Source organism: Mytilus californianus, unplaced genomic scaffold (assembly GCF_021869535.1).
Source record: "Mytilus californianus isolate M0D057914Y unplaced genomic scaffold, xbMytCali1.0.p SCAF_12, whole genome shotgun sequence".
Classification (NCBI taxonomy): domain Eukaryota; kingdom Metazoa; phylum Mollusca; class Bivalvia; order Mytilida; family Mytilidae; genus Mytilus; species Mytilus californianus.
In genome coordinates, this window is record NW_026262604.1 from 61592581 (window position 1) to 61616355 (window position 23775).

A 23775-nucleotide genomic window follows, 5' to 3' on the forward strand; every position below is an offset into this window, starting at 1 on the left:
TTATGACCTGGGAATTTTATAAAAGTATGTTATAAACCATGTCATTTCCGAAGAACTGATGACTACAAGTATCGACCCAGCAGTATAAAATGAAAATACATGTAACACTTTTTATCATCAACCCGTACAGTGTGTTTGAAAAACAAAATTACATCGTGCTGTTAAAAAGTGCACGTCTTACATTGTACTTGTAATAAAATGTTTCCATTTTATTTGGTGCAATATCAATGTAAAAACGTCTCATCAATTAGTTTGTTTATGAAAATGTACCACTAAAAGAGAAGTTGTCCCGTTTAGTTTTTGTCAAACATCCTTAACGATATAGACTTTTATTTTTGGAAGGCGAAAATGCAAAATTTGAATATTGATTTTCAATTTTTTGTTTGTTATCTATAGTTATAAATGCATTCAGTTTAAAAATTCTGAAAAAGTCTAGTTTGTTTTTTCCGGAAATATCTTTACAGAATATTCTGTAAGTGTTAAACAGAATTTCCCTATATAATACAATAGTTGACAAGAAATTCTTTACTATTGCGATAAAAGACAAATTCACCTTAGTGATCTCGATGATACAAGTTAACAATATTAATTGTTTTAAACAGCTTTTACAACAGCGTGGCGTTTCTATAATTACTACCTTTCTTGTTTAAAGAGAAATTATGTGTTTACACAAATCATTTGGACAACGAAGTTTATCGTGTCTTTTCAACATTCAACCTCGGACTATCTGATTATCTATTCACCCATAAAACAATAGCCATGATTAAGCGTACACGCGTACATGACTAGCAGAAAACTTCCCAATCTGAACTAATTACATACTACATAAATCATATTGTATAAAGAAACCAGTTTGCCTACCATAGTTCGAATACACCATTTTAATAATTTAAAAAGATTATAAAGATATTCACTTATATTGTTTTCTAATTTATTTTCTGGCTCTTATAGTTACAGTAATATGTTCTACCGGTGTTCATATTCTTGTATGAGATTCATCTGTAGAGGCCAAATTGTTATGTTCCAATGTTCCATAAGATGGCGGTGCTCCATTATCAAAAGGTTTATTCAGTTTAGAATATCGTCCGATATTGTAGTCGATGATATCGCCGTTTTTCATCGATCCAATAATCGATGGTTGTTCTTCCTTGTATAGGTTGCCTTCCTTGTCAACAGTAAATTCTTCTTTCTTTTCTTCTTCTTTTATATCCTTTAGAATACATTATTAATATCAATATAAGTAAATACGTTTCTGGAGATCTCTTAATTGTTGTAGCTTTAAATTTCAGTAGCAAATAATTTGTGTGCCACATTTATGGCTTTTTTTAATTACATTTTGAATTTGGTAAACATTTTATCTGCCTCTTGACCCAGTTACTGTGTCATTTTATAACTAGTTTAATATACAGTATTCAGGAGGTATAAAGCTGACATACGAAAATAGATTTAGGGTTAGAGCTCATTTGAATAATAATAGTGAACCTTGACTGTAGAGTGAATTATTCAGGTTATGATGTCCCGAAAATTGTTTAGATAAAACAGAATTTAGTGGGTGTATGATGCCTACTTTTTAAAATATATGTTGCTCTCATGAATCTGACGTGTAAACATGTTTCAAGGTTCTGCTACTCAAATGCGGGTGTTTGTTATGGTTTCTCAGTTATCACTCTCGTATATATATATATATTGAAACGGAAACTCATAAAAAAAGACTATCAAGTCCTTGTCTATCCACTATGCTCCGTTCCTTCTAGGCCTTATCGTTTTGATGCTGAAACACATATAGTGTTTGCCTTCCTGTCGTTTTATCTCGAATAGTCTCCGAAGAAAATGTTCAAGAAACATTATCATATTAAGAGATGCATGCTATATTTTTATGTTCACTTTACTTTCGAATTGCAGAACTCGCATTTAACAAAATGTCATCGATGTTTTTATATTTTGCGACTATGAATATCTAAATGACAATTTTCGACAGTTGATAACAACATGAACAAGGTTATTGTCATGGTATAGACTCAAAACACTTTCAGCGTCAGAAAAGAAAAGATCGGCTTACGCGCATTGAACATATATGTATCGTCCGGGTTGGTTTTCTTTATTGCTTCACATCACGGTGCGAAACTATTAATTTCATTCGTTATTCACGCCGTCTTTAAACAATCACCTAACAAATTTGTTCCGATTAGTTGCCATATAATGTGGCTAAAATTCAATTGCCATAAATGAGATATAGAATTGGGAAGATATTAAATTACAGTATGGGTATTCAAGATGCAGTCAAAATTTTTGCGTCATGCTAGCTTAATCCATGATACAGCAAACACTCCGTACCTTTGTACAAAGGTTTAAATTATTTAAGTCTTACCTCTGGATCCGGAAAGTCTATATAACACCTTAACCAATGACGGAAAGAAGATGGCAGGCAGCAGAAAATTCTGTCAAACAATGGAATCAGATATTTTGGATCAACGTCGGATTTTCTTGTGAAACCTATTTAAGTAAAATGGTTAATTAACATATACCTGTGTCTGAAACCATTCATCAAATAATTGGTTTTTAGATACAGTGTTTTGACATAACTTCTCCGCGTTTCCTTCTTTTATTACCACACAGGAATGATAATTTTGTATACTATTTATTTATCTCCTTTTATTCAAACTATAATATTGCTACAAATATGTTATAAAATTCAAGATTTTTCCACATATCTTAAAAATAATTTTCAATAATGAGTCACATGATATGTGCATACCCACACCAATATTATAGCTTTTATACAAGAGATAAAACGTGAAAAGTCAAATGATTACAATTGTATCACTAAAGAAAAACTATGTATATGTAAGAGAATGATAACCTCTTTCTTCATGATTAAATATGAGCGTTAGCGAGTACTTATCATGATGAAATGGATTATCATTCTCTTACAAACTTAGAATATTGTAAACTGCTCAAGGCTCAGATAATCTCTTGATAGGTTTTATTCAAGAATTTGTTTCATTGTCAGTGCAATGTTTATAATTAATGAATGAATTCCCTTTTAGACATTTCATTTATGTATTGGTCTTAGTGATGTAAGGACTTACTTTTAATTTGGGAAATTGTAATGAATTGTGTTTTAGACATTAGATGACACAAAGTTACAATGAAATTGTATAAGTTTCCTCATTGTAAGTATGAGTATAAATTGTGCAATATTTAAGTGAGGAATTATCTTTTACTTTATTTACAGTTCAATGTAATAGATTCAAAATCAGAGTTACAACTAAATTGTATACCACAGCCAATTTTATTTCAGCTCTTTACTTTTAATAGTTAGTCTACTTAATTAACTAAAATTTAAATGTTGAAAGAAATTGCTTTTTATAGGAAATTCAAAAGTAAATTCAATTTCCTGTATGTACCGGTATTTTGGAAATGACTATGCCTACTAACTGCGAATACAGGAATCTGAGTTTTGATAAGCGTAATACATGTAGCTAAAGATTTAGGCTATATTTAATTTTAAAAGTTTTTTTTCCTTTTCTTCTTGATATTGCTTATTGTTTTTGTAATTTGAAAGTTCTAAATATTCACATAATAACACAAACGGTATCAATTGTACTGCACAAGTAAACTTCAAAAACTTATTTTGGTCATTTTTGTTTGTTTCAAAATTCAACTTCAATCAATAATCCCTATAAATGTGCTTCAGGCAGTTGTAACTCATTTATAGAAATTTTTTGTTTTGAACTATAAATAGGCCTAAACAAAAGGATAATCCCTAACCAAGAACATGATTTACATTCATTCTTCACAATTAAGGAACACCAAATTATACACTTTCACTGGTCGAGAGCACTTTGCTATATTCTAATTCATACTGGTACTCTTTAAGAAGACTTTTTTGTTAAATATACTGAATGTGACTTTTTTCCTTTGTAATACTGGTTATTTCAAGCATTCCTGTCAAGTTTTGTCATAATCAGTTCAATTGTTTGAGAAAAATCTAGTATAATGTAAGACGACATCTACAGCGATTCCAGCAAAATTTCTTCGAAAAATCCAAACCAAGCCGCATCATGATAGAATATAGTGTGGACCAATAAATGATCAAATATTTATCTCATCTGCCTACAAACAGTTGAATATGATACAAAAGATGACTTTAGGATGATAAATACTACTAATGGACCTCTTTGTCTTCCTTATAAGATCTCTTTTAGTCCATTTATACCTCTCATTTCCTCAAAATTTCTACTTTTTAGGCCAATAAATAAAAATTTTGGGGTAACTTTCACTCATTTATGATAGAAATGTTATAATAAATGATTAATTGAAGTATTCAAGCTGAATGAACTATCCGTATAAAAGTTTACTGTCTCCAAGGAGGTTTCAATAAGTCCTTACGTAAAACTTAAATTTACGCCGCGTTCCAGAGAGGGACATAAAAAGCTTCTCTTTTGGTGAATAATTTGTTGTTACTGCTTTAAAAATAATTTCATTTACTTAAAACTATATATTTATTGAAGTATTTCTTAGGAAAATTTTTCTAGTATAGCAGAATATAAGAAATAAGGAGAAAAAGCTCCTCAAAACTCTAAGTACGGCTTGTGCTGTCAACTAATATTCATGGAAATTTTCTCATAAAATGTGTTTTGGAGACTCAATCCACTCAGAATATTTCATTATTTGTAATATTTCACTTAAATAGCAAGAAATTTTAACACATGAGAATACTCACAAGGTCAAAGGTGCATGTACAGCTTCCCATATTAGGTGTAATTAATACCACCATTGATTTTCCCCTATTAGTCTTTGTTAAATTTGCACTTTTCAAAAAAATGTGCAGAATTTATCTTTGTTTCAAATAAAGAAATACTTGGCATGAGTAAAGTTTTATCCTGTCCAGTACTATAGAAAAAATTTCACATAACATTTCATTGCATATAAGAAAGTAACCATCACTGGAAGTTAACCAATCAAATGTTCCCCCTTTTTTAACCTGTGTACAAGCTTTAGTAACCATGTAACCTCAAGTTTCCAAAATATTCTATAGAAACCCCAAATAAAAAAATAATGGTGCTTTGAAATACCCAAGATATATGTTTATGACCCAGAAATGTTTTACTGCAATGAAATGTAGGATCAATTACCTGCAACTGTCAAATTTAAGGGAATATTTTTTTTCGACCTATTTTCGTATGCAACCGGATGTGACGTACTATGATTTGGTGGTATTACACCTTTATTTGGATCTAACAGCATCAATGTACAAATACACACCCGTGACTGCGCTGACTATCATCCCTACGACAACAACAGTGGCAGCTCCTATCGACGGATACCATAAATATGATACTTTGTATAAATCTGATATGCCTGACCTAAGAAATGAAAACGAAAATCCGTTTTTGAAACAAATTTCAATCAAGTCAGTAGAAAATGTCAGAATCCAAGGTAAATTAAAAAATGGGAAGTTCATAATAACTGACAAAACCAAACCAAAATAGTACTGAAGTTCAAGAGTTGCCTCCGTTAATTATCGATTTGACGGTCGTAAATGCAGTTTTGCAGGAGACGATAAACGGATATTTGCGACCGTCAGATGAAAAATGGCAGGGGCAACTCTCCAGCTACGGTGCTGTTATGCCGATTCTATTGCATTACATGAAGAAATACTATGTTAGAGCTTCAAAAAATGTACAAATTTGAAATAGAAAAAAAATCGCGAAACTTCATGATTTATGACTGAACATGACTTCATAAAAATTCGATAATATAGTAATAATCAAACATTTTTTGATCCTAGCAATTCGAAATGGCGCGTAACTCATTAGTTACGACATGCCAACTGTGGATATGATGGTAACTTTTAAAAAAATACTTTAAAAATGCACTAAATTGTCATGTTCCTGACTTGGTACAGGCATTTTCAGACTAGACAAACTAAAGTCTTGATTTACTGACACCAAAGATTGTAATTTATCTTACACGTAGTTAAGGTAGGAATTAATTGGTATATCATGGAAATAGCACGATAAGAACATTCTTACCAAACATCTCTTGTCGTGCATCGATTTAAATGTTGTTGGATTTTTTTCTAATTTGCTTATAATTGCGACGAATGTTAAGGAATAGTTTTTTTTTAGAATCTAATAATAAAATGTTAACTTATACACTTAAAAACAACAACACTTTCTGAAATAATAGATAAAAACAGAAAGGCTTACGCGCAGTAATGAATATTTAATGCACTTTTAGGACGATGAGAAGTTTACAATATAATTTCGTCCGTGACGTTCGTATCAGACTTTAAAACGTGAGGTCAAGGTGTCATTCTTACAACCAGGTACTTAGGGAACACATAGAAACGTATCTCATAACGAGGAAAAGTATGAAATATTGCCATACGTGCCTTTAGTTTCATCTCAACAATCAGATCAAGCGCGACTGCGTATTTATACATCACGAACATTGAGACTGGCATCCCTTGGAAGAAGTTTTATTGCCGTAATGTCTGATATTAGTGGTTTTTTTCTAATTACAGAGCAAACTCCTTTCGCGTGAATAATTATACCTTAAAATGGATCAGTATCTATAAACCGATGTATTTAAACCGTGTTCTGGTGACATCATTTATGAAAAGAGAAGTATATCTAATACATTGTTTATTTGTAAACTAATTATCACGATACTTTTTCACTTTGTTTTGTATTCCTAAATCGTTTCTATTGACTTATCATCGTTTTTATTTTTGGCGATGGTTTTTTTTATTATCCCTCTGAATTTCCCCCCTCTGTTTTCGGCGAGAATAAAACAAAATAGATTTAAGAAAAAATAGAAATCTACTATTCATTTCATAACACTATATAAAACCTACGATTCATCTGACATCACGGTAGTAGTCATTTCGGTGGAAGTGACGTATGAGCTCGTGCTGTTGTCTATTTGGTTGTAAATATAACACAGTGACGTGTTTGTCGGGAGATTCGTTTTTCCGCCAACGCTGTAGGCACCTATACTGATCCACATTGGGAGAACAAAACCTAAAATACTCCCAATAACTGCTCCCTGCAATAGTAAAATTATTTTTAAAAATTAACGTCTGCCTCATATTGAGAAGTAATACAGAAAGAATCGGTTGCCAAAACCCACTTCAGTACAAGATCTAGATGATGGACACAAACATAACTGTATCTTAATTTAACTGAAAATAATGTCAATTTACATGACTGTGCACGTTCTTGAGATCCAAATTTCAAAAGTTGTATTGAAGCATTTTTAAACCTTTGGTTTTATGTTTTTTTATTTTGTTATTATGCAATACGTATACCATCATAATACAGATAACGTTAAGTAATTCGCTGGTTTCCTCATTTTTAAGATTGACTGAATTGTTATACACATCTGTCTCATATTTTGTTCTTTTAAAAGGTTTTTATCAGATTAAACAAACTGTGCAATGCGTAACTTACTTGTTAATTATTTATCCACCAAAAGTCGGCTTGATATATGGTCTTAGTATTTATAAACCCATTAAGATGAAAAACGTTTTCAGTTGCATGCATGTTACTTGCATGCCTAGTGCCACGATGTACAGGCTCACCCCTGCGGTTATAGGGAATAGATATTTCATACCAAGAACGACCTCTGATGCTTTGTGTATCATTGGGTTGCTGTTATATCCAATATATACTTACAAAAACGTTTAACCATTAAATACTCACGATCCAGTTGGCCCATGGAAAGAAGGCTCCTAGAACAAATATTCCTAATAAAGGACCAGAGGCAGCTCCGGTAAAACTCAGTGAAGCCTGAAATAAAATATAGACCAAAACCAAAATATATATAATTATTCTTAATCCATTTGGTACTGTATTACGCACTCTGCATAGCAGGGACACATTCCACCTCTCATATTACTATAATGCAATTAGTTAGCCATATTCAACAGCTATTCTGTAACATTTTCTCCTGAGCTACTACTTGTGAATAATTCTTAAATCTACTGCCTTATGTTATGTTAGATAAAGGGACCACAGGATAGAATGTAATAAACCCTCAAAATGTTTTCATTATCTGTACATGTCGTAGCTGAAACGATGGAACTACGTGGTACCTGTTGTATACAAGCTGTATTCCATAAGTAATATAGCATTTCTCTTGAGCGACTGAACAATAACGAGTTATCTTGGTCGTATAAAGCTTAGTTGTGATCATGAGTTAGTCAAGTCGTACACAACACTAACCCTTGACACTTACCAGCTTCTATACTTTAGTATATGTACTAACTGCTAGCGTATTAACACCCTGTGTGAAAATTAAGTTAAAGCTACCGTACGACAAATTAGCATTTACAACCCGTATATCATCACTATAAGGGTATTTTCAACCAAAAAATACAAAGCCCGTCATCCTTCATTTTGTTGAAAATATAAAATCCCGATAATATGCTAACATTTGGTATAGTTAAGTACTGACACTCTGTATAATATAAAAGTTGAAACTGGATGAGGAGTTAGCTGGACAATCCAAGAACCATATGTGGGACAGACGGATGAAAGGACGAATAGTTTTTTAAATACAATATAAACTACCTGTAATACAGTTCCTCCCAGATTCATTGCCATGAAAGCCATACCAATACCACATCCTCCATAAAACACCACTATCAAATTGGATAAAGTGTATTCATTTAGGTTGTGTATACTTTTCATTAACAGTATTCTAAATGTACATAAAAATAACTGAAATGTTCTAAAATGTATATGAGAGTATTAAATTTGTTTCTAAAGATTGTACCGATCGTAATTACTCGGATCTTTGATATTTGATAACCTCTCGGACTTTTACCATTTCAATGTATCTTATAATTAAATATGTCCTAAGCTTTACCTGTATTTCTAAATAATTCATTTTCAACAACATATTTCAATTACACTTCTTTGCATTACAGATGCTTGTTATATGAACAATTTAACATACATTTGATATGAAAAATAAAGGACCTTTTTCCACATCATACATACCTAATATTCTTGTCACCCAAATTTTCTTATCTTCTGAGATATTTCCCCAAAATGGTTTTAAAATATCTTCCCAAGTGACTGCAGCTAAACTGTTTAAACACGAGGACATGGTACTTAAAAAGATAGAAAAAAATGTCATAAGCTGCAATTATTGATATCTAACGAAAAGGTTCGTTTTAAATTTTTAATCACAGAAATAATGTAGGATAAGATAATCCTTTTCAAGTACTGAATACTTTTCATCAATTTCATTGTGTTCACGTAATGGAATTTACATTTATTTAGCAGTTGATTTTTTTTTCACTGTTGAAGACTGAGAGGTAAGCTGTTACAGTAAATGATCCCTTTACCGTTCTTTATTTTACTATTTTTCTTGTTTGCAATAATGGACAATACAATGAGTTAAATATCATTGAACGTCCAGTGTTATATTTGAGATCAACATGAGTACAGATAGTACTCTTGATTGATTGTGAAAACGAGGCTTAATATAGCAAACGGATAACCAAATATGATAAGCCGAAGAAAATCCGACAATACCACAGCATAAAAAAGAAAAACGACGAAAAGACATGCTAGCCTATGTGTATACAAAACACTACATACAAAACTAAAGACTGTGCAACACGAACCCGTTCAAAAACCTGGGATTATTTCAGGTGCTCTGGAAGAATAAGCCGATCCTGCTCTACATGCTGAGAATGATTAAACATATGTGAATCAATTACAAACAATATGAACTGTTACCATGAGAATGAAAAGCTTGCGGTGAAACAACACACCTTGATTTTGTACTTGGGTGATGAACTTTCATTGGTATTTTTACGCATTTTGTTAAATTTCTCGATAATTTTTATATAAATGTTATTTTAAAATTCTTGAAGTTCAAACTTTTAGCTATAACCATGTTCAGTCATAATACACGTGTGAATCACCATGGACACAGTTAGAATGTAATAGGAGTAATAAGTATTGTAGCAGTATCATTGCCGATGAAGCCTTGTTTCAGTTTGAATGATATATGCAACACACTGTGACAGCTTCGCCTCCATATGATGTCTTGTTTAGAAATACAGTGAAACTTGATTCGGAATTCAGTATAACCGAAAACATGTATAATTACATTGAAAATCGTACAAAATATTCTTTAATGAATCTACTGCATAACATGACTCAGGAGCCTTTAATTTAAGGGTTGTGGTATTGCTTGCTATGTTTTATTGCCTATGGGTTTTGCACATAGCTGAGAGCAGTACGGTGGCCTATTTGTGCTAACATCTACGTCATTTGTCAACGGTGGATAGTTTTCTCATTGGCAGTCATACCATCTATAATTCTTTTATAATTATACGGATAAAATGTTCAGTTATCACTGTAAACAGGTAATGTATTTAAGGAATGACTGTAATATTTTTTCTGTCTATGAAGAAATAAAATAAAAAATGTAACGTGTTATTTAAAAGTGTGCACATCATTTTTGAGGTTATTTCGAATACCAGTAAAATATGTCCTTATGATTTAATTCTAAATTCCATTTTTGAAGGAGTAAATCTGAAAAGACGTTGATGACGTCACGGTCAAATGACAAAATTATGTCTATGAGCTGATAGACAAAAAGCTTTAAGCCAAGCATAAGACGTGTTTTATGCAAAATTGAATTATAATAACACGTTAGTAAATGTAAGCTATTTAGGAGATAACTGTATTGTATTTTACGCTTGGCCTTAGTAAAACGTAGATTTTATTGTCGGATATTGAGTTTAGTTTAAGTACACAATCAGTCTAGTTATTTGCCCAAATCTGCGAATTTGTAGACAGATGTGCAATTTTATTGGTTAGACTGTTTATTTATATGAAGAAAACTTGCTAATTTATTGCATTAATCAAAATATTTAAACAAATACTAAACATTTGTGTTTTAGAATCATTTTTTTTCAACTATGCCATCTAAGGGGAAATAACTTTTTTAGTAAAAAATTTATACTGGAATGATAGGGAAACTTTTTATTTTTACTTGTAGCAAGAAAACAAGTTCGGTGACACCATTTTTTCTTTTTATCTTCTGAAAACATATTATAAAGCCTATCTTCTCACAATTTATTTCAAAATGCTATCTCATAGATTTCTTTTTATGCACAAAAATGTGTTTTTTCATGATCATTCTAAGCAAATTTAGGCAATTTTCAACGACTCATAGCTTAAACAATAGCACGGTGACCCATCCTTTTTATTATATTTTTGATAAGAGCATAGTAAAGTCTTCATTATGGCTAAGTATACGACAATTCTATCTCGCGAAACATATACCTATGATCTACCTTAAACAATATTTTTTCAGATAAATGATCACATAACGATATAATACAATTGAAATAAAATATTTTGATTCAGAAACAAGCAAATTTGCTTTTACAAATCTTTCTCAAATTGAGTTTACCTAGCGACGCGTAGCGGAGCTAGGCAAACGGATATTTGCAGCTGTAAAATCAAGTTTTATGAAGACCAAGTTTTAAATACATTACAGCTATCTCCATTCTTATTCCACACATTAAAAATAATTCCATTTTAGCAAATATTTTGGCTTAAAAGTGCCTGAAACGAAAACGTCCGCGAAACTGTTACATCGTCTTTGGCATCTAACCAATGTGACACCATAGGTATACTCCTGATGTTAAATATAAACATTAGACGTATTTATACTTTTCGTACTTTGAATGGTTTTAATATTGACAAAAAGAAGATTATGAGGTTCAAAATGTGACTATTTTGCTTATTTTATGAGAAATTACAAATAAAAAAAAAATGGAATTCAAAATGGTGGCTTTCCGTAGTTACGGACTGGTAGAACGTGAAACCTTACCCTTCAAAATAGTTTTCAACGTCCAATGAAAATTATCGTTCTAAACGAATTGCATTAGAATTTGTGTTTAACGTCGATATCGTTAGCAACCAATAGTTCTTCACTGTTTCAATGTTGAACAATAGTGGCAAATCAGCGAAAGGAGAAAAAATCAGCGGCTATTGAGTTACCCTTCTTTTGTCAAATTGCTTACCTAAGTGCTCCACTGAACAAACATGAAACAAATAGGCCGGGTAACCCTGGATATGCCAATGTTTTCATGACAAAAAGTGGTATGATCTGAAATAATGACAGGTTATACAATCGTTTTTCCACCGTAAAGACAATTTCAATCGTTTAATCGAAGATTTCTACACAATGTACTGTATATGAAATTAACGATTATATACATGTATTCAATTTCATTAATTGAACATTCATGATCATTATTCTGTTAAAACGTATACATGGCTCTGCAAACTTTTTTTTCATTTTTTTCGTGCCTGTGAGTTGTCTTGTTTTGTGGTTTCAGTTTGAATTTGATAGTTTGTGTTCATATCTATTGATAAAAATCTTTTAACTTGTATTATTTATACAGTCAGCTTGTTTAAATTATTTTCTTTGATACCACAAATTAATATCACGTGATTTTTACCATTTTTGTTAATTATTGGACATGCTTGTACAAATCTTTTGCTAACCTGATTTTCGTTGCCTACGTCTCCGTTGGCTAATGGATCACAACCAATCACTCCATTATAATATGCAAATACAACTATTCCTGCTAAACACGTTATAACCAATAGTATAACAACACCAAGGATGTTTAACAACACAGCGCTGAAAATAGGAAAAAGGGAGACTACTGAAATACATACATCTATATAGAAGTTTGGAGTTCTATTAGTGAAGCGGTAACTGCTACCCTTCAAGAGCACCTTAAATTAACGTGGGTTTGATTGGGTTCCTGTTGTTTTTCTTTTTTTCTTTTTTTCTTTTTTTGTTATGTCTGTCTTTTTTTTTCGACTTCCGGTTTTTGATTGTTCCTGGAAGTTTGTCATTATGCAAAATTATATTGAGGATACAACAGAGTATACTACTGAAGTTATCAATTTCCATATGTTGACAAATGTCGTTCAGGAAATACTTTGGTCTTATTACCGTCTATCATTAAGGTAGATACAATAGGATCTGTGTTCCCAATTGCCATTCAAAACAATTGTTTTTGCTTTCGTGTACAGCGGATTTTTGTTTGACATTTCGATTGCCATTGCAATACAATGAGATTTTGCAATCTTGCACAATAGATTTTGATCTATGTTATCTGTTTTATATGAAGAACCAATAGCTTGTGAACATACGGTTTAGCTTGTCAAAGTAAATGTAATGAAAGTTTCTCTGTACATTGGCCTCCGACACACCAAGTTGAAGTAAACACTATTACAGTGTCTGAGCAGAAAGTTGATGAACCAGGGTTATGTCAAAGAACGTCGTACGTCTCGTCCTTTTTCTAAAAAAGTTCATCGGAAGATACCAAGACCTTGTTGATAAATATTCCGTATCAACTTCACAAATAATGTATGATGGTCTTGAAGTATAGATTCTAGGTACTAACGTTGTTCATCATCTTAATTACGTGTTATAGTGTTCTTTTTATGTCTTTGTATATTTTTAACTTTTACTGTTTAATCCATTTTTGGTAGTATACTTTTGGTATGGCTCGGTATTTATACATCCCGCCATTGTGTCATTATGCTATGGTCATTTTTGTATTCTTGTCTTTCATTTTTGCTTATGTACTTTGTCTATATAGTGTTTATATGCTATTTTGTTTTGCTTTGTTGAAATAGTTATTTGTTTTTTAGTGATTAAGATTATAACACAATGTTGACTGCTGTACCCTAATTTTTTACATGTTTACCTATTATGTCTGTTTGTTTTGCTCACACTTGTTGTCAATATAAAGGAATTATATGCGATTGTCATACAAGTGAGAGGTTTAGCTAGCTATAAAACCAGGTTTAATCCACCATTTTCTACACAATAAAATGCCTGTACCATGTCAGGAATATGCTAGTGGTTTTCCATTCGTTTGATTTGGTTGAGCTTTAGATTTTGCCATTTGATAAAGAACTTTCGGTTTTGAAATTTCATTGGAGTTCGGTATTTTTGTTATTTTACTTTTTAAACATGCAGCTTATCCTTTCCATATATAGACAGTGAGCAATACATCTGACCACGAACTTTGTTTCACACCAAACAAAAAATATTAAAACATACAGCTTAGCTTTTCTAAGTGTTGGTACTGAACAGTATCTCTGGACACTGGCCTGATTCACACCATATGTCGCTGTCCAACCTACCATACCACCAACAATTAATGACCAGAAGGAATGGCGCTGAGTGGGATCAGGATTAAAGCTGTCAAATAGTAATAATAATAAATTATATAATCTAAATAATAAACCTAAAGTTTAAAAAATTAAAGCAAAATATATATGCATGAAATAATTTCTTTTTAAAATAATAGAGAACTTTCGGTTTATGTTGACTAAAAAATATTAATTTCACGCGCCTTTAAGGAGTACACTTAACATTAGTGAAGACATCTTAATTGTCGAAATGTGCATCTGGTGCAATACCATGATTACTGTTTAATGTTATTACCAGTGAGTTCAACCAGTGTATTCCTGCGCATCTAGAAAGTCACTTCATCATGCCAAGTTTTTTTTCTGCTCCTAACAAATTCGTATTTCATAAATTGTCAACACTTACTCAAAGAAATCGATACGCCCCCACTTGTCGTTGATTGCCCACACGTCACTCATGCTTCCGACTTCTATCACACCCTATAGGTACAAAACAATTCATTTTAATATTCATTTTCTTTATATGAAACAATTTTAGAATTTGTCTTTATTTCTGATACAAAACAATTCATCTTTAGAATTTATCTTATTCATTATTCAGAATTTGTCTTTCTTATATAAACAAAGTCTTTTTCAGAATTTTTATTGCTGACATACATATAAAATAAGGAGACGTGGTATGATAGCCAATGAGACAACTGTCCACCAGAGACCAAATTAACGTAGATATTGTCAATTCCAGGTCGCCGTACGGCCTTCAACGATGAGCAAAACCCACATCGCATAGCTACCTATAATAGGCTCCAACATAAAAAAATATAAAAAGTCAAACGAGAAAACCAATAAGCCTTATTTATGAACAACAAACTATAAACAAATTTGATATACAGCAACAAACGATAATCACTGAATATTAGGCTCCTGACTCAGGACAGACACATAAGAATGTTGTATAAACAATTTTTTTTTCAAAATTTGTCTTTCTAATATAAAACATTTATTTTCTTCAGAACATGTATTTCTAATACAAAATGTATTATATACAAATAAGACCTTCAATGATGAGCAAAATTCATACTACTTAGTAAGCTATAAAAGACCCCGAAATGACAAATGTAAAACAATTCAAATGAGAAAACTAACGGTCCGATTCATGTATAAAACAATAAACGAAAAACAAATATTATATACAGCATCAAACGACAACCACGGAATTACAGAGGCTCCTGACTTGGTACAGGCACATATAAAATGTGGCGGGGAATTCATGTTTTCTGGCGTCAGACCATTCCACTAACATGGGACAGTGGTGTAACAGTACAACATAAGAACAAACTATAAAAATCAGTTGAAAGGAGTTTAGCTCATCAGATCGATACAAAGCACAAAGAAATTCTTACAACAACACAAAAGACACAAAATACAGATCTGAGAGTACTCGCAAATGAGAATCAAACATGATGTGGGAAAAATAATCAACAAAATTAGTGTTGCGTTTTTAAAGTCATTCAGTATATATCGGTCGATGAACAGACCGTATCATATTTTGTTCTCCTGTCGCGAAACAATTCGATTATGTGAACTTATGAATATTAGTTGATAAATAGCCTAACTACAGATAATACAAGTCTTGAAGCAAACTTACCAAAAAAGTGTACAATGTAGATACATTAACACAAAAGACACAAAGTATGGATCTGAGAGTACTCGCAATTACTGAAAGCTAGTTCAAAGCAAATAACAACTAACATGAACACAAAAGACACAAAGTATGGATCTGAGAGTACTCACAGTTATTGAAAGCTAGTTCAAAGCCACTATCAACTAACACAAACACAACAGACACAAAGTATGGATCTGAGATTACTCACAGTTATTGAAAGCTAGTTCAAAGCCACTAACAACTAACACAAACACAACAGACACAAAGTATGGATCTGAGAGTACTCACAGTTATTGAAAGCTAGTTCAAAGACAATAACAACTAATAAAAAAACATGTATCTAACACTAAAATATCAATCAGAACACATCCAACATTCAATGGATTTAGTGTAAAGACGTGATTAACAGTAAGAGAAAAACATGACATTGTACAATGGTAAAATATAGATATCGGCAGATTGTAGGTTCCTGGATATACATATGTGTATAACAATAATATTTAGTTGGGTTTTAATTTATTGATAACAAAATCAATATTCATACCGATAAAAACAATCTTGAAAGATCTTATTACTTTATAACCTTTTAGAAAAAGTTTATTTAAAGGATCAATACGTTTACCTGGATCGTATCTACGTGCTCTGTAAACAATGTCGCCGTATAAATAAGGATGTGCTATCCAGTTTGTTACAAATCTTATACAATTACAACCAACTTCTACACAAAAAATAGCTATTTCTTTCAGAACTTGTCTTTTTGATATAAAATAAAATCTTTTTAAGAGTGAAACAGTATCTGCACGTTAAAACACCCTTGCAAAAACTCTGTTGGTGTACCCGTGAGTGGTCTGCTGCAAGGCCACATTTCTGCTCCTTTCCCTGTTAGTCTTATAATATTGTTTATTTGTTCTTCTTAACATTGGATTAATGTTAATTGTCCTTAATATGCATGAAATAATTGCAACTGGACGATAAGGAGACTACACTAAATGAATGAATATTTAATTATTTTCGTGGTCACGAGGTTGAAAAGAGTTCTTAACTAGGTTGCTATCTCGTCGAGGTGTAGCCCATATCTCTGTTTACTCGTACGTAATGTTAATCACTTCTGTAAAAAGTCTTTAAGATCAATGGAATTTGCCATTGTAATTTTATATTTGTCCTTTATATGTCTGTATATGGACTGTACTGACTCCAGACAAAAATCTATCAAGACAAAGGATGAAACCTTCTAAATTTTATCAGCCAAGCACGACAAAACCATGGTGATCATTGGTCCAAATGAAGCGTACTTAAAATTAAACTAGTTCTCAAATTAAAAGGTATTGCCATTAAAAAGGATATACGATTCACTTAAGTATTTTTACAGAGTAAATGTATTTTTCTAGCTACGACGATATAATCTTTGTTAACATTTTTCTGACGTTGATGCAATAATAATGTATAGCATATGTAATGGTTAATCATTTATACAGACATAAATGTATATTTAAGTTTTTGAAGTAGTGAAGATGTGTGTTTTTTCTTCTTCTACAGAACCGCATCCTAAGCCTTTTTATGCATTGGAACTACTTTCATGGTCACGGCACCAATAAGAACTAATCCCTACCTGAATTACAATGGCTAGTAATCCGGCTATCATAACTAATGACTGGAATACATCTGTCCATACAACAGCTTTCATTCCACCCTTGAAATGTAAACATAACTTCATTATGATTGGGTACAAAATGTAAGCAATGCAACAATTCTATTAACGAAATATTAAAATGTTCAAGGGAAGGTTTTTGATTTCAAATTAGTAAAGATAGTTGCAATGCAGTTTAATTTTTTATTTTACATTCAAGATATTTTCGATTATTCTTTTTAAATTTTTGAATAAATGTGGCACCATCAAAAGCAATGACTGCCTGTAACAAACGCCAAAATGATTGTCAGAAAGATCAACCAATTCTGTTCCACATGTTTTGGATTCTGCTTTTCACCTTCTGAATATGCGTTTGTTCCACCCATTACAATAGGTTTTGGAAATTAAGCGGTTGAAACTTCAGGGCTTTAAATGTTTTTTCTTCAGTCGATTCTTTGGCAGTTCAGTTTATGGGAAACGTTTATGGCATGAATCTGTGCGCAATGGCATTCTTCAATTTGATAAGCAGTTGACGTTGCGGCCGTAAACATGTCTCGCAAATGACGTTGCGTAATCAAATTCTATTGACGTTGCATTGTCACTACATGTTGATCTGGTCATTGATGGTCAGCAACAAATCCCGTCTACCTGTATCGTTGTCGGAAGGACAGTAAGACGAGTTTCTTAAGTCAAACTGTATGGTTGCAGCACGTTCACGTTTTCCTGTTTGCAGTATTCTTATGGGCTGATTCAGTTTTTTATTCCTCAGTCTTGGCAATATGGAGATGCAACATTTTTGAACTGATTTGAGTGTGGCAAAGGATTGAAAGAACTGTTTCACGAAGCAAAACAAACTGAAAAAATCTTTTGTGGGTTCCAAATTTCGCTTTAAGAAATTCGTGCGACTTCAATAATCCGGTATGTTCAATAACCACAGGTAAGTCAGATGTTGATTTTTTTCTTAAGAGAAAGAAGTATGGTAAGCATAAATAGTAGTTGTATGAGAATCAAACATGATGTGGGAAAAATAATCAACAAAATTAGTGTTGCGTTTTTAAAGTCATTCAGTATATATCGGTCGATGAACAGACCGTATCATATTTTGTTCTCCTGTCGCGAAACAATTCGATTATGTGAACTTATGAATATTAGTTGATAAATAGCCTAACTACAGATAATACAAGTTTTGAAGCAAACTTACCAAAAAAGTGTACAATGTAGATACAAGACCAACTGTAACAATGGTTGCCCAAGTTGGAAATCCTGTTACTGTTAATTAAACAAAATATAGCATCACGTTTCTCGCTAAATTATTCGGAATAATGTGAGTTGTGTCTTATTTATCAAAAGAAAACACGAGCAACATCAATAAGATGGCACACACCAACAATATATATATGCTTAACAAAATTCCACTTAATTATTATTTTTAATGAAGAATTGGTCTCCATAAAGGAAATTAATGTTTAATTCTAGGAGTGTAGGAATTCGAGTTCTGGGATAAAGCATTCAATCATGTTATTATAGTAACAAAGTTTATTTTGAAGGATTTTATTGGTGTATTAACTCTGCCGACTCACTTACAAACTGAATATAGGGAAATGAGCGAACACATCAATAAGCCCCGTAAAAATAACCTTTATTGCTCATGATTCCAACATTAATATTTACAGAACTGTTTCAGGAATAGTAGGAATTCAAATTCATGACATCATGGAAAATGCTTATGTATATATGTATAAACGGTTTGTTCCCCAGAACGCTCACCAATGAAATGCGACTTAGCATACAATATTGGAAATATTAGTATTGACTGTTTTGTTATTCAAATAATAATGACATATCATATATTTCATCTTCGTACTGGGTGAGGATTTCTATTTCTTTTTTTTATCTTTTTTTTAACAGACTAAGTGGTCTTGTGTTCGCCTCGAGTGAGGAAGGTCGTGTGATCGAACCCCGGCCGGGTCAAACCAAAGTCTTTAAAATTGATATTTTCTCCTTCTCCGCTTAGTACGCGGGATTAAGGAGTAAGAGCAAAATGTGGTCGACTCGGTCAGAATATTGTGTCCTGTTAGGGTGACATGTCTTTCTGTGGACTGCTACTTTGCGAACTAGCACATTAAAAATTCTAGCGTCGGTTTAATACAAAACAGGGTTGATATTCATATTCCACTCAGTATTATGTTCTCGTCATGAATATGTATTTAATTTGTCAATGGACGTTAAACAGCCACCCATCATCATCTTCATTTATTTATTTTCTATTACATGTATCACTATATATCGAAAAATAGTCTGTTGTTGGTCATTTTCATGTAGTCTTTTGTAAAAAATGCATAATATAAATTTGTGTTCAAATAAATGTTACTGACTGTAAAATGTATTACGATTTCATATTGCGGTATATCTTTTTTCTTTTCATTTCAGCCCGACTTGTTAATTTGCTTTAATCTAATCTGATAGTTTTATCTTAGTTTGCGGATATCATACGATTTATTATATGATAAATTGACCTACCAGCTTCCAATGCTGTGGATGGAGCAAACGATGCGATTCCCATATAGATGACCTACAGATGAAAACCATATGGTATGTATAAAATTGATACTAGCAATAATTCTATCCGGCGCAATTCCAGTGTACTCACCCCTGCAACGGTACCTTAGCTGAAAAATGCATTGCTTTTGAACGTTTCTCACAGCCAGTAGCGAGTGATTTATTTGTAAATTCATCTCCAAATTTCTTTCGAGATCCCTCTGGCGTCATATGAACTTTTCCGTATTTGTTACGTACGGTAGTCGTTGGACGTCAAAGCAGTGCAAACATTGAATCTTTTAATTCATAGACCCTCGTGAGATAATAGATATTTTGTTTTGTATTTTCAAATAGCCTAAGAGACATTTTAAAACTCGAACAAAAGAATAAATAGATGAATAAATTTAAAAGAAAATATAAGAGATCTACTATCATCACCACAGTGTCCAAATATCAAAACGGTTGAAGAAAAACAGACAAAAAACATGCGAAAAACGAAAAACGACGAACAGACAAAGTAGTCTACAAAACTTTTCACAGAAACTGTGAACTGATACAATTAGTATTAACGTTTTAATTTATATGCAAAATGGCGGGTTTGAACCCGATTGCACAGTTCATTGCTAGCAGGTCATGGTATCAAATATTCTCTTATTCTATATTAAAAAACCTCTCTCTTTTAAATCTTGATTCATTCAGTAGACAAACAAAAGTTACAGTATGATCAATTAATACAAAAATCACTTAACATCGGTTTCTTGTTTCAAAGACCTTTCTGGGTCCTTGGATTTTGTCGGATTTAAAAAGTTGAAGGCTGAAATGTCTGACGTATAAATCATTACCAGAGTGCTTTCAGAGAATTGTAAGAAAAACTTAGACCTAGGATCCGTATTTTAATCAGATTGTCCTTTCAAAGTGTATTATACCTTATACAATGTATTTATTATATCTGAAACAAGACGTATCAAGAAGTAAACGTTTTACTGCACTTTGTTTGCTGTTTTATTTAGTATACAATAAACTTTGTATGCATTATTTTTACAACCTGTTTGACAGCTGAATGCACTTGATATTTAATATATTACACAACAAAAATAATTTTAAAACGTGCAAAATCGGTTAAGTCAACAGAAAAGTATCATAAGTAAAGTAAAGACAATTAGGAATAAGGTATAATTCTTTGTATAATATACATTTCACCATAAATCATAACAAAAAAAATTATTGCCTTGGTGTTGTCTTTTTTTTCTTCGTTTTTTACGAACTTTTATATTCTTTTCATGTTCTACAGTAAACTGTATTTTTTTTTGACAAAAAAATGAAACTTGAGAAAAAAAATTAACATATACCGTATAAAACTAAAAATCTCGGTATTTAAAAAAAAAAGTAAAATAACAAAAACACCGAACTCCGAGGAAAACTCTAAACGGAAAGTCCCTTAGCAAATGACAAAATCAAAGCCCAAACACATCAACCGAATGGATAACAACTGTCATATTCCTGACTTGGTACAGGCATTTTCTTATGTAGAAAATGGTGGATTAACTAATGGTGTTTGAACTATTTATTTCGGTATACTGGCTAAACATGTAAGCGGGTCTGCATGGGGGTCTATTATTTAACTTTTATTTCATTTCTGTATTCTTTAAAATTTTAGGGCTTATTTTTCTCTATACTTTATATTTTTTTTATCTTTATTCTGTACTTTGTGCCCATTATTTTTTATTCACTTAATCTTATGCATACCCTCACAACGATGTTACGACCTTTTCAACGTCATAGTGACTCATGATGTGCATATCCCCCCTTTTTTCTAGAGATAAATCTTTATATACAAAATGTATCATTTGGAAAGCTACTTTATCATAAGTAACGTGACATACTCTCTACATGTTTTGCTGAACATGATAAACTTTAGTTTACTTTTTATCATGCATATATACTCAACAGCCAACTAGCGGCGGATCCAGGAGGCGCACCCATAATGGCCGGACATTTGTTTCTTGAAAAGAAAATATTTTTTTTATTTTTTACTGTCGGGTTACATTTCTCGTTTGCTCCTTCCGCCCCCATTAAAACAATCACGGATCCGCCACCTATAGGATTCTTCAATACTTCATCGTGATTTCAGTAGGGTTGTCATGCTATATTTTCTCTATTTACTTTATTATGAGTGGTAACGGAAACCTATTTTCATGACATTTATATATAAAAATAATAATATATATATAGATTCTTCCATTGGTACCAGTGGATTATCGGATTTATCCAGTTGAGATAATTTATCTATCGAGATTTGATAAATCTGATAATACACGAGTTACTATGTAAGAATCTGTTTCTCTAATGTTTATCAAATAAATTTTCTTTTTTAATTGATAAACAAAAATCGCCTTCGAATGCCTTCCACATTCCACGAACTTGTCAAGAAAGCGTTAAATTGCCAAAGAATTAGAGAAATATTTACATACAAAACCTTACCTGTTGCAAGATCATCATAATTGTTCCCGTCAACTTAGCCGCTTTCGAATCGAAACGTTTTTCGAGGTACTGAAATAAAAAATTGATAATGAAAAAAAAGCAACAACGTTCTTCAAGTTCCTTTTCGACAAAAAAAAAAAAACAAAAAAAACACAACTTTTTAACCGAAAGTAAATCTGAATTCGATATCTGCTTGCTCTCAGCCGTCTCCTTATAAGCAATCAAAACCTTAAAACAAAACGGGTGCCGCTAGAAGAGAAGGATGTGCTTACCCTCCTAAAGCACCTGGTATTACCCGTGGTTTTGTTGGCATTCTTATTGCTCAGTCTACTGGACTTTTGTAATTCTTTCATCGTTATTCTTTTTGACATAATATTACTGCATGTTTTTCTTAAACATAAGATATTTGATCGGCCCTTAGTATATTTTGTTTTTTAAACAGTGGGCTATTAATATGTTTGTTATGATTTGAATGAGCTATGAACATAATTGAAATGATCAAGTAAACTAACCTCAAATGAACTTGTGAGGTTTAGAGGATAAAGCAGAGGTACGAACAGTTGAGAGGCCAGAATAACAGCCAAAATCATTCCGAACAGGTAAACAAAATACTGGGTTCCCTGTGTGTACATTTCTGCTGGTGTTCCAAGGATAAGAATAGCGGACATGAAAGAAACCAGTATAGATATAGCGACTGGTATCAACAGCATCTGTCTTCCTCCCATCAAGAATTCTTTTGTTGAATTTTGTTTCGCTCCTCGTATAGCATAGTATATTCCAATGGCTGCTGAAACTGACAACATTGCAGCAAACAGCAGCCAGTCCCAAACGTTAAATTCATCTCTTGAACGTGCCATTGTGTCTTTAATATTTTACAATTTTTTGTAAAATCTTAAAAATTGTTCCCTTTTTATTGTATTCCAGGGTCACAATCTAAGTCCACATGTACAGCACCAATCACAAATATTTAGAAGTTTAGTCAATTGTTCCCTTTTTGCTGTATTTCAAAGTTACAATTTTTTCTGTCACAATCTAAGCACCGACATTTACAGCACTACGATCACAGCACTTATTTCTGTCCACAGTAACAGACTACTGATTGTAAATTTAAATTTACCGTTGTCCTCCAACATTTTGTTTTTAATCTCAATAGATACTCATCTCAACAGTTATTTACAATTTGTATTTATTTACATGTCACTGTATATAGAGATAACGACCAGTAAATCAAACTTATTATCTAG

The 23775-nt window shown here is 32.1% G+C and overlaps 1 protein-coding gene across 1 annotated transcript; it reads right to left on the minus strand.

Moving 5' to 3' along the window:
• Positions 1-623: 623 nt before the first annotated feature.
• LOC127722152 (sodium-coupled monocarboxylate transporter 1-like) lies at positions 624-23388 on the minus strand. Its single transcript, XM_052229009.1, has 16 exons — positions 23044-23388; positions 22532-22600; positions 20033-20084; positions 18714-18781; positions 17495-17575; positions 14629-14702; positions 14134-14274; positions 12555-12693; positions 12068-12153; positions 9015-9127; positions 8583-8653; positions 7713-7799; positions 6866-7056; positions 5269-5369; positions 2369-2493; positions 624-1210 (listed from the first exon to the last, which is right to left on the minus strand). Exons 1-16 carry the CDS (start codon positions 23386-23388, stop codon positions 977-979), a joined length of 1977 nt encoding a protein of 658 aa, XP_052084969.1. The 3' UTR covers positions 624-976.
• Positions 23389-23775: the final 387 nt, after the last annotated feature.

Coding starts and splice junctions, on each gene's coding strand:
- LOC127722152 (XM_052229009.1), bottom strand. CDS start 23,388: ATGGCACGTTCAAGAGATGAATTTAACGTTTGGGACTGGCTGCTGTTT. Junction 7,800..8,582: donor TGGGAGGAACTGTATTACAG/GTAGTTTATATT, acceptor ATTTTATTTCAG/GCTTCACTGAGTTTTACCGG. Junction 1,211..2,368: donor TAGACTTTCCGGATCCAGAG/GTAAGACTTAAA, acceptor TGTATTCTAAAG/GATATAAAAGAAGAAGAAAA.